At 40.3% G+C, this 12,502-nt stretch overlaps 1 protein-coding gene across 1 annotated transcript in view; it reads left to right on the top strand.

Annotated features, from left to right (window-relative positions):
• DPP4 (dipeptidyl peptidase 4) overlaps positions 1–11,855 on the top strand; it is a gene marked incomplete at its 5' end in the record, with an annotated part of 41,790 nt that extends 29,935 nt beyond the window's left edge. The window contains 5 exons of the mRNA XM_054173170.1: positions 2,140–2,239; positions 3,808–3,872; positions 8,971–9,043; positions 9,298–9,371; positions 10,201–11,855. Coding sequence (XP_054029145.1) covers positions 2,140–2,239; positions 3,808–3,872; positions 8,971–9,043; positions 9,298–9,371; positions 10,201–10,299 — 411 coding nt within the window. The remainder of the gene's footprint in view (positions 1–2,139; positions 2,240–3,807; positions 3,873–8,970; positions 9,044–9,297; positions 9,372–10,200) is intronic.
• Between the last annotated feature and the right edge of the window lie 647 nt (positions 11,856–12,502).

Genomic DNA, 12,502 nt, shown 5'->3' on the forward strand with positions numbered 1-12,502 from the left:
TATATGCAGGATTGCATGCAGGGTCTTGAACTAAATTGCTAGCTGAAATTTGGTCACTGCTGGTGACAGGCACCAGTGACTAAACTGATTGATGACAAGATGATGATGGTGCTTTTAGTAGGTATTCTTGTGGGAGTAAATATCCCTGTATTCTATGAAGTCAAATGTAGTATCACAGAATGTGAGGGGTTGGAAGGGACCTCCAGAGATGATCTAGTCCAACCTCCTGCCAAAGCAGGCCACACAGGAATGCATCCAGGCAGGTTTTGAAAGTCTCTAGAGAAGGAGACTCCACAACCTCTTTGGGCAGCGTGTTCTGGTGCTTCATCACTCTTTACCATAAAGTGTTTCCTCATACTGAGGTGGAACCTCCTGTGTTCTAGCTTTTACCCATTGTTCCTTGTCCTATCACTGGACACCACTGAAAAGATACTGGCATCTTGACACCCACTTGTCAGATATTTATAAATGCTGGTAAGTTTCCCTCTCAGCTTTCTCTTCTCAAGACTAAACAGTCCCAGTTCTGTCTTCTTCACAGGAGAGATGTTAAAGTCCCACAATCATCCTTGTAGCTCTCCAGCAGATCCCTGTCTCTCTTGAGCTGGGGAGCCCCAAATTTGACACAGTATTCCAGGTGTGGTCTCAAGAGGGCAGAGTACAGGAGGAGGAGAACCTCCCTAGACCTGCTGGACACACTTCTCTTAATACATTTTCTTAACATGTCAAAGTATTAACTTCAGTCCAGTTCTGCACTTTCCAGTTCAAGAGAAATAGGAACTACTGGAGAGAGTCCAACAGAGGGCTACAAAGCCAATGAGGGGACTGGAGTACCTCTCTTGAAAGACTCAGACCTGGGGCTGTTTAGTCTGGAAATGAGAAGACTGAGAGGGGATCTTACCAAATCTTACAAATATCTAAATGGAGAGTGCCAAGAGAATGGGGCCAGACCGTTTTCAGTGGTGCCCATTGGTTGGACAAGAGGCAATTGATGCAAAGTAGAGCACAGGAGGTTCTACCTCAACATAAGGAAAAAATTCCTTACTTTGAGGGTGATGGGAGTGCTGGAACAGTCTGCCCAGAGAGGTTGCGGATTATCCTTCTCTGGCGGTACCAAAATCTGCTTAGACAGGGTCCTGGGCAACCTGATCTAGGCAAACCTGTTTTAGCAAGGCAGTTGGACTGGATGATCTCCAGGGGTGTCTTCCAACCCCTACAATTCTGTGACTCTCTGATATTTATACATGGGTTTAATTATTAAGTATGTGCACTTGTCCTCCCTCTCCGTGGATTAACACAAGTGTTGAAGTTGGAACAAACACTGGATGTTTGCATGTTCTATTTGCATGTAATCTGGTTTCAAAACAGAAATGAGATGCAAAAATTGCTCTTCTTTTTGAATGTGGGTGGCACATTTTCCTAAATAATATCTTCAAACTATAGTAAGGGCAATCATTTGGGCAGTCAGTGACATTGTTTAGGTATCTTACTGCCTAGATGCTCAAGTTTATCAGATACTTACTCATCTGTGTATCAGGCTAGACTGTGAGTGAATTTTCTGTGCCTAGCAAAGAGTGTGTTGCAGCACAGTTCCTCCCACAGACTCTGCAGACGAATCTTCACTCCCCAGTCACAGTCTTGCTCTTTGACACTCTGGAGGAGAGTTAGCAAGTGAGCTGCCATAGGCCTGCTCCGAGGGAACTGTAAATTTTTGGATGCCCTGGTGCAACTACTCACCAGGCACGTTGTGGGCCCAAGATCTGCTTCCACCCACTCCCCCAGCATGGAGAGGGACACAGCAGTTCAGCAGTGTCTTGCTTCCTGTCTTTCACTGCTGCCTATGGTGCTACCACATACTGTCATCCTTAGCTGAGTCACAGTTCAGCAGCGTTTGCACCCTTTTGCAGCATTTGCACCCTTTTTCCCCAGCAAGTTTCTCTCATTCATCAGCGCCACAGCTGCCATGCACTGTTTGGTGCCTGTTTCCCCGACTGAGCAGGCTGGGTGAGGTCTGACCCAAATTCAGAATGGAGTTCATTAATATGAAAAACACTGAGCCTATAAATGTCTGATGAACTGTTTAGCAGATGGGCCCCATCCTTTTTCTTTCCAACTAAAATAACAGCAATGTTTTCTTCTCAGTCTTATGGGGGATATGTGACCTCCATGGTGCTTGGCTCTGGAAGCGGCGTGTTCAAGTGTGGAATAGCGGTTGCCCCCGTGTCACGTTGGCAATATTATGGTATGTGATGGCTTCCTTGTTACAAGGATTCCCATATGTCTTGCAGTGCACATGCTGCAAAGTGTTGATTCATAGCACAGAACTTTGATTATCTACTAGATGCCATGTAAATGACACTTGGTCTGTTTTTTTGAACTCGGGTACTGCATGTTGGAATTAAACCAATTGCCTAAATATTAATTTTCATGTTTTAAAATCAGATCCACAGTTCCAGGTAGTCTCTTTAACCTGCAATGAAGGCTAAATTGTTTCAATAGTTGTAGTATTGCTGTAATGTGTGTTTGCTTTCCAAAGCTGACACGTGTTCAGAGACCACTATTGCATGTCAGAAATCCACCACTGTGTTTTGCTTTTTTGCAGTAACAGAATAGGATTTAAATTGCTTTGCTTTGTTTTGGTTTAGAGTGTAGAATTTGGATTTTTTAAATATAGTTAATCTTGAGAATAGCTTGATGTGAAGAAAATCTGAACAAGTAGATAAGTCTGTATGTGCTTCGAGCTGATAGTATATAAGGTTGTAGTTGCATCAGGCTATAAATACAGTTACAGGGGCCCTCCCCCAGATGAAAAAAATCATACACAGTTAAAAATATAGTAAGTGCTGGTACAATGTGACCACATTGTGACATTTTTCTGGTTTGGAATTTTACAAAAACATTTAAGGGAAAGCTTTTCCTGGTGAACCTCTGTTAAATAAGGCATCATTTATCATTCTGCAACTACCACAGAGGCTGTGTAATAGCATATTGTGTGCTCGGGCTAATTCAACAGATCAGGTCATACTACCAGCTGTTAGCAATAGTCCATTGAGGACATGCTGATGTTTCCATAACGTTTTGGACATGAATATTACAGTAGGGCAGCAAAGATTTGATTTCTTTTTTTTTTTTTTTTTTAATGACAATCAGGATCTCTAAAATTCCACTTTTGGTTGATTACATAAAGGACAGGATCATGGAGGCATTCATATTCAACATATGAAAAAAAACCAGTGCAAAAAATCTGATGAGAAGTCCAAAGGACAGTAGAATATGGCAATAGAGGTTTGATTTGTATGGCTTAAAATAAGCAACAAATCTGCAAAAGGTAATGTAATAAAATGCTGAAAAATCTGTGGAAAATCAGATACTTTATTTTACTGTATATAACAAAGCCAAGCTGAGTCCAAATCTACTGCTACCTCTTTCATTTTGTAGTTTTGCAGTAGTAAATATTTAGATAATAGCTAAGATTCTTTTCTTTCAAATGCTAGTCATTTGTTGCAAGATTTTTCAGTCATTTTCTTAGGATGGCTGGAAGAATAACAATAAGGTAACACTGACACAATGTACTTTATTAATATTCAGCATTCAGGTGTCCATGGCAACAAGAAGATTAAATATTCTGAATAATGATGGTTACCTACGTGCTGCATTGTGGAAAACCTGGGTTGATCCTTCTTACCTTTTCTTAAAAAATTTTATTTCCAGTATGCATTCTTACTGTTTAAGTGGACAAAATTTGTGGTAGACAGACTGGAAATTAAGTAGCAGTTTCTGATGTTTTGGGTGGGGTTTTTTTCATTACAGATTCAATATACACAGAGCGATACATGGGCCTTCCCACAGCGAGTGATAATCTCAACAACTATAATGTAAGAAAAATATCCCTTTATTTCATTTCTTGAAGTGTGTTGTTTCTTTAAACAACTCTGGTTTTCTTCATAGTCTAGTTCCTTCTCCATGGGAAGAAATTCTTCTTTCCAGCTATAGCTGTGTTTTTAGAGGATGTAGCCTCATGTGTTTGGATTTCACGAGGCAGTTGCTCTTTGCTTGTTTGGAGTGTTGGGTTTTGGGGTCGGACTTTTTGTTTGTTTTGGTGTTGGGTTCTTTTTGTGGGGGTTTTGTTGCTGTTTGTGGGTTTTTTTACAGTCAGTTCCACTTGGCTACTTTGCAGACAGTAAGACAAGCTGTAAAAACTGTTTTATTTTAATCACCATGAAAGAAATTTGTTCTAAAATTTAGTATGCTTGTGGGCAAAGTATGCTTTATCTTAAACAGCATTTCCACCACAACAAATGTACTTCAGTTCTTTCTGAAGTGTAATTTTTTTTAAAAATGGGTGGTTTGTGAACTTCCTTGCTTTAGGAATCTGCAGGCTTTGTTTCAGGGAAAACAAAATCTCCTAAATCTTAGGAAAATTTGATCAGTAGGCAAAACTGATCAGTAGGCAAACAAGCTGCAGACCAGAATAGAGCCAGCAGTGTTGGGGTTGACATTTTAGCCCCATCTCCACAAGTGCAGGGTGGCCAAGGTTTGGTCTAAACCTACTGTTTACCCAGAAGTGAGGAAATTGCTCTCATTAGAACACCTGGAAAAGTAAGTGTACAATGTGTGGCCTCATTAAGGCATGGTGAATTGTTTCACTTGCTCTTTTGTGTGCTTTTCATTGCCTCAAGGGCTTTTTTTAAGTCAGAAGTGTAGGGCGTAGGACAGAGCATCGCAAGCCATCTGTAAGGTTTTGTTCTAGGTAGAAATTGGTAGCTATTGGATAACTGTCAGGGATCTGAAGGGATTTGTGCTCTGATTATTGGGATGTTTTGCAGAGGTGTATGGCTGTAGTGATTCTGGGAGCAAACCTGAGTGTTAGAGGATGAGAGGTGGGGCATTCTCTATGGGTTGGTGAGCAGGCTAGAAGACAATTTAGCAGTGATTGTGTCTTGATGCGTTAAAAACATAATGGGGCAGAGAAGGGTCAGTGTTACAGTGATGTAGAAGTGCAGTAAAACATGTAATTACACACATCTATGGATTGCAGCATCTGTTTTGGCATGCCACTATGGTAATCTAGTTTTGTTAGCTGCTCTATCAGACATTCTGGTCTGATTGAGGACAATGGCAGGTAGCAACTGCTGGAAGACCTGGTACAGCACCTGCCTCCTCTAACCAATGAGCTCCTGGGACCTGCCAGGGACTGACCAGCAGCCTGCAGCTAGCCCCCTGCCTGCCTTTTCCAAATGTGTTTCTCTAAGGCAGTGGAACAGTAGGAGGTCTGTGAGGTAGCAGTGTAAATAGAAGTTACTGTCGTTGTGCAGAACGAACGTTAGCGCTCTGGGTGCACAAAGTCATTCACCAGCTTCACGGCACAGATGGCAACAGAGGACTGTTTAATCCTTTCAAGCCAGGAGTCGAATTTTCTTGGCATAGTATCCATTGCTGGCAATGGCCACGTTGAAACTGCCAGTACCAAAGAGCTAAAGGTTTCAAATGTGTTACTCCGAGGACTAATTGGGGAGAATGGTGGCTAGATGGAGGAGGGGTAATTGCACAGATCAGCTTGTCACACTTCACTGCTACTTCCAGACATAGGAAAATGCAACTTAAGTCCTCATTCGTTGTTAAAAGCCCCAAATAATGTTAGGTGAAATTTACTTTTCCATATAAACCTGGAGGGATGGGGTAACAAGAAGTGTTTTTTGCTTTTCACATAGCATCAATAGAAGGTTATGGGATTTTGTTGTTGCTGAAGACCCTTTCTGACTTCAACCCAGCATGTTCTTGGCTTGCGGCCCCTTTGTTCAATATCCCAGTCCCAATAGCCATCCTCCTGGTCCCTTGCTGCTGAAGAGCTGTTTTCTGAACCAACTAGTTTTTAGCAAGTAAATGCAAAACATGTATTGAAAGCTTTCCTAGCTGAAACTGTTAAAGCATTTGTGAACTGTTAGCTTTGTACTGTGAGGTTTGCATGCTGCATCATCTTCTCTATCCTACTGCATCCACTATAAAGCTGGTTTGAAGACTGAACAGTTGCATAAACTCTGCGCTGCGTGCCCTAATTTAAAAGAAAGGAGACTCGGTATGCACCTGCTTTGAGAAGATGCATGCTGCTAGGTGCCTTCATAATGTGCAGTGTTCTTAATGGATGTGAATATACAGTCTTAAGAAACTAGTCATTGGAAGAGTGGTGCACTCTGCCTTTCTACTACTGTGACACTAAGTTCCATATTCCTTGAAGGAAGAGAATCTGAGATGTTAAATACTTCTTTTCAAGCGGCAGGTCTGAGGGATGAAACACTCTTAAGTAAGCTAATTGTGATCAGGGCATTTTATGGGAGCTGTGAAATATTAAGTGTAAGAAAGGAGCGAGCATGGGTGCAGCTACCAATGGAATTGTGTAGGGATCCAAGACTGAATGGCAGAGAAACTGTCTGCCTGAGAAGAAAATGTCCCTGATGTAAGACTATGAGACTAAACGGGCAGACTCTAGAGGTCAGGTGCAGTAGCCATGTAAAGCATAATGAAGAGACTGTTCAACTTGTGAGGAGATTATTTTTCAGTTCACTCTGAATTTGATATGCTTTTGGCAAGTATTTGAAACAGTCATAGATTTGGCAATCTTTTTCTAGCAGATTTGAAATGTTCAGTCCTTAAGAACTGCTGCATCATTAGGTTATGCAAAACAGGGTACAATTTTGTAAATATGCCATCTTGTACTGATTTGACATTTGTTCTATTATCTGAGAATATGCTAAAGGGAGAGAGACCTTCAGTTTCAGCCAAACCTTAACTTGTTTGTGGAGTGCTGATAAAATGTTGACTGCTGTGTGATCTTTATAAAAGCCAGTTACACTCAGCAGGGCCTAATTCTCCGTGTCTGTACATGGTACCTTTTCAGAACCTTTCCCCCATCTCTTTAACTATGAAACGGAAGGAGTAAATTAACGTTGTATTTATTTGCTGTCCATTTGAGGTTTGTTCAGCTGCTGTAGCTGTTGCTCTGTGCTGTAACTGTGCCTAGCTTGAGATTGCTTCCTATCTTGCAACCTTCTCTTTTGGCATAACTAGTGTGTCCTTAAAGCATGTTTTAGGGGAAGGACTCTTGAAATATGGGTACCCAAGCAAGATATCACTTGCAAGTGATAAAAAAAACCCGAGAAAGTTTCTCTTTCTGAAGCATTGTACAAATAGCTTTATTTCCTTTAACACTTGTCAATAGTGACATCTTTTTTTTCTAAAACTGCTTTTGAAGAGTACTCAGAAGTGTAGGTCAGGCCAGGTTTCCACTCACTGAAGGTTTGCTATCTCTTAAACCAGCACTGATTTGCTGGAAGAGAGCTTATAAAAGTGATCAATTTTCCCTCTTTACATATGGAAAATGATTCACTCAAAGGGTATTTTTCTGACTTTTTTTTTTTTTTTGCTATCATTGGGCCATTACTTTCTGAATCATTGTTTTAGTTGGCTGCTGTACTCTTCACTGTGCTCCTCACTGAATCAAAAGTCCTCTCTCCAGATTTTGACACTCTCGTAACTGTTTAGTACACCACTTCATTTCAGTGAATGGTGTCATGCTTCCAGTGTGCATGGATTTCCATACATTAGACAATATTTTTAGTTCTCTACAACCTGTAACTAGCAAAAGAGGACAATTGCAGTGTTATGGATTCGAGGGTGTGTTTTTTCCTCTCTGCTGACTCTGGGGGTTTTTTCAATCTGATTGAAAAACTATAAGGAACTCATTCTGCTTATAAGAGGACTGTGGTATGGTATTCTGCCATGACAAAAGGATTTTAATATTTATGCTTGCTTTAAAGATTCATGACAAGACATAAGGAAATTAGAACACTTCTGTGTCTCGGTAACGTATTTGATTTTTGGGGGGAGTAGTAAATGCAAATCTTTGTGCAGGGACACAGCCTCAGTATGAGGTGGGGAAGTAAAACAGTACATTCTTCTGTTCCTCATCTTTACTAATTTTTTCTCGCCACAGTAGCTTTTTACTTGCTGTAATAGAGAGAACTTCTGTAGTGATTCAGTCATTCAGAACTCTTGCAATTTGCTAATAGAAGGAAACCTAACTGAAGATGCTTTTTGCCTATTATGCTGTTTAGGCTTCCCAAGCCCAAAACGTAATTTGTCCCTTCCCACTTTCATATCAGAGCACTGTTCCATTCCCTTGCCCAAATTAAAGGTCTTACCTGCACTTCTTCCTTTTCTTGTTCATTAGTACCTAGTCACAGTAGCAAGTCAGGGGGTTAGTATGTTCTAGAGAATTATGGTGTCACTGTGCTTTAAGTTTCTTGATTAATTTTCATCAGTTATTGTTTTTAATCTCTGTATTGTGTTTCAATTTTCAAATGTAGCTTGACTTCTATTTATAGATTCGGTCTAGTGGGTTTTTCCCTTCAGGCACTTCTTTATCGTACAGTGGGGAGAGCATTATTTTAAACTTCTTGTTGGCCATTTTTACTTGAAGGTATAAAATATTATCTCCGTTGACTTACCTACAGGTAAACTATTGTACCTTTTGGTGGGGAGGATAACACATGTAGTCTCCACAGTCTCTATGCCTTGCTATCATAGGGTGCACTGTTGCCATGGCAACAAATTTTAACTTTGCAGTTGCATAGAAAGCCTGTGTCAAGTGGTGTGCTGCAGGCTAACAACATGTTAGCGATGCATTAAATGTGTATCTCCCTCACAAAACTCTTCCCCTCTGGAATTGCCTCTTATTTTGCAGACATAACCCTTGGTAGTGATTGCAGACTGGTGCAGAATGGTTTGAGTGTGAGCACAGTGTTCCTATCTCCCACAGCACTCTGCTTGGGGATGGAGGGGGTGGAGGGGAGCAAGGGTGGCTGTTTTCATCGGAAGGACCCCAGACTGTGTCAACAGGAATCAAAGTTGGGTGGTAGCAAATCATCTAATAAATAGCACCTCTTTTTTTTTTTTTTTTCCCTTATTTTATTTCAGAGTTCAACAGTAATGGCCAGAGCTGAAAAATTCAAGGAAGTTGACTATCTCCTTATTCATGGAACAGCAGATGGTGAGTTGCAGTTAATTAGACATTTTAGTATTACAGACAGGTTCACAATTCTACTACTGACAAAACAAAAGCATGAAGGGGCAAGGCTGTTACATTTATGTCAATAAAATAATACTGCTTTCTGCAACTAATTTGTGTTTCAGTCAGCTGTGCTGGGGAGTCTACTGTGGTCCTTGCTTTACCTTTCCCCCAGAGTAGTAGTACAGAAGCAATTTTTTGTTTACTTTTTTCCCACTTTTTCTTTCACTTTTCAGATAATGTTCACTTTCAGCAAGCAGCACAGATTTCCAAAGCTCTTGTTGATGCTGAAGTGGATTTTCAGGCAATGGTATGGTTTGGTTTTGTTTATCGTGGGTTGGTATCATGAAAATAATAGCGAAACCTCGTTAGGTGTAAATGAATGGAAGTCCACGCGCTCGCGTTTCATGTTCACTGACTGAAACTTTAACACGAAGCACACGTGCAGCTTCTGTACTAGAAAAATGAAAAGCAAGACCCTTCTTAAATTCGACTCAGTTTACCTAATCTTTCATTTTGTTCATTGTTTGGTGTTCTCAGACAAACAGCCAAGCCTGTCTCAATCTTTCCATGTACCCGAAGTCCAATTAATAGTTTCTTACATATAGAATGTAAGGAAAGGTTAACTCTAGTTAAAGTCCAAGATAAACTATCCATTGTGTTTGGTTTTAAGTTGTTACTTGCCCCTTCCTATGCTATACAGAGAACCTCTCACACTAAAGTGCAAGCTTTTCCTTTCCTACCTTCTTTCAGCCACTGAAAAGCAGTGCTGAAATGCGACAAAGTGTAGAAGGAAGTCAAGTGCTCCAGTGCATGGCCGTCCTTCAGCCAAACGTGAAAGGCTTACAGGGTGGAGAGATCAGGCACCACTCTAAACTGAGGAGTTGTCTCTGCTCTCCTTGTGGACAAGCCACATACTGATCTTGTACTTTTAGCATGACAAGATGGTGTATCCATGAAACAAAGCAGGGACAAAAGTATCACAGCACCTACCACCATCATGTCTTTGCCTCCATACTGAATCAACTTCCCACTCAGATGATTTTAAATGGCTGCACATGTTTTTTTGTCTGTCATGATTGAGTGTATTGTTTAGATGTAGCTAGAACTAATGTCTTCTGTATTTTTCTTCCCCACAGTGGTACACTGACAAAGACCATGCCATCAGCGGTCAAGCACATAAGCATATTTATACCCATATGAGCCACTTCATAAAGCAGTGTTTCTGGCTGCCCTAGCATCAGCGTTTTGGTTGTTAGTCATGGTACCTCTCCAGAAAGTTCTAGTTAATGTACACTAAGCCACTATAAACTTTTATGAATGGAGATAAGATAAGGATCGGCCCTTGGGATACCTGTGTACACAACAAAATGCTAATCTTCATAATGGTTTCTGCTGCCAAGCAACTATTGCATCTTTATTGATTGTGTTTAATGAGGTCTTAACATCATCAAAATGTAGGTGTTGCATGGTACCTGTTTAAACTTTAAACAGATTTAGCAGAAATTAGCTTTTGCCTGATCAGTTATTATTTTAGCAACAGTATCAGGAATACTGCAATGTTAATATTGTCTATGCAGAAGGATACACTTTGTCTGCTGCAGTTCCTTGAGTTAGTCTTTTCTTTGCAATCTGTAATCTCTTGGATTACAGTTGCAGAAGTCTTGCAAGGAAAGCATGTAATGAGCTTTCACCAGAGATTTTCAATGATACCTATTCAAACTAACAGCACTGAATTTCTTTATTTCCCATCATAGTACTGTGATTTTTGCTTGCTTTGTTGTTTTTAAAAGGCTGCTACTGTGGGAATCTGCAATGGTAAAAGTCTTCTGTGGGAGCTCTAGCAGCTCACCATTGTTTCTCTGTGGGACAGAAAATAATTTTTTCAGAAGTTGTGTATTTACTGATGACTGGGATGTATATTTCTTGCACTCAAACATCATAACATTACCATGCAAACCAGAAGTCACTTACTTAAAGCAAGGGCTGGACTGAATTGCTATTTAGCAAACCTGATTGTCCTTGCAGCCTGCCAATAAACTGCTTTACCTCGAGCACTCCAGGCAGCCTCCTCCATCTGAAGGTTATTTTTCTTAATTTCACATAGATAGAAAAAGTGCAACCCACTTGTACAACAACCTGTGCTGCTTTAAAATAATAAAGACACTAAGTCATGAAAGGAGGTGTAGTCTGTCTATTGCTCAAGGAAAAATACTCCTAGAATTTTACAAAAATCCATTAATTTGGAGAGAGTGAAAGTTCGGCTTTTCTTTAATGGTATCATGGAATGGAATGTGACATGATTATCTTAACACTTAGCTTCTTGATATTAGATGCTAGCATGTGATTGTGTTTTGTGGGTTATTAGTCACATTAGGTGTGGATATAAAAGTACACAGACAGATGGGGAAGGTGGGAGAGAATGTCAGGATCCTTTGTGCAGCTTATCCATCAATGAGAAGAAGGGGGCTAAAGTGGAAAATAATATTTTGGTTTCACAAACAACCCCAAAACACCTTGACTCACAAAGTAGGGTTTATGAAGCAAATTAGAGATGGGTATTGCAGATAGGATTTGAGGCTCAATGTATGTGATTCTTTTGACTCAAGGGCAAGAAACATGAAGTATGAAGGTAGATTACAGCAGTGCAGGTAGGTTATGAAAAAAGATGGCTCTGAACTGCTGCATAGCTTGCATATGCAAGGACTGAAGTTGTAGGGTTTGTTTAATCTTATCACTTGCACCCTCCTATAGACAAACTATTTCTGTAATCAAAAAAAGCTTATTAACTGGCTCTCGTTCGTGAAGAACTGTGAGTATTCCCTCAGCATAATCAGAGCAGCATTAAAGCCTTTAAGTAAAACTAAAACTTACAGTCTGGGTAAGTTTTCATTAAGTAAAGATGCAGTTCTTTGACTTACCTTACTGATGCTAGCATCTCACTGAAAAACTTTTGTACTCAATACACAGCCCTGTTTTAAATGTCTTACCTGTGAGGCATAACAAAGTACACTGCTAATTATCTTGTATTTCTTTATCTGGAAAGGAATTTCTAAGATATGCTGCTAATAGACCATAGTGCAACTTTCAAAACAAGCTATAGTAAGTGTCCTAATCGTCATGGATTTAACTTTACCTCTGGTACCTCTCCCTCAGCTCCAAAAATAATGCAGACAATAGAGCTGCCTCAGGCAACTGACAGCTTCCTTGAAATGCATTAGCACAGGTAAGTACCTAACAGCGAGAGCACAGAAGAAAGCCAGCTCCTTTCCCTGATGTACAAAGTCAGCACTGGGAGTCAGTTGTGCCTTAAGTAGTGTCACATGCTACAGTTAGTTACCTACCAATTACCTGGTTTTACTCTGTAGTTTTTCCCATGTGAAATGGGTACTTAACATTTGTTGTACAGTACACGTTGTGTAAAATTCTTAACAGAAGCAG

Source organism: Dryobates pubescens, chromosome 2 (genome assembly GCF_014839835.1).
Source record: "Dryobates pubescens isolate bDryPub1 chromosome 2, bDryPub1.pri, whole genome shotgun sequence".
In the NCBI taxonomy this organism is placed as follows: domain Eukaryota; kingdom Metazoa; phylum Chordata; class Aves; order Piciformes; family Picidae; genus Dryobates; species Dryobates pubescens.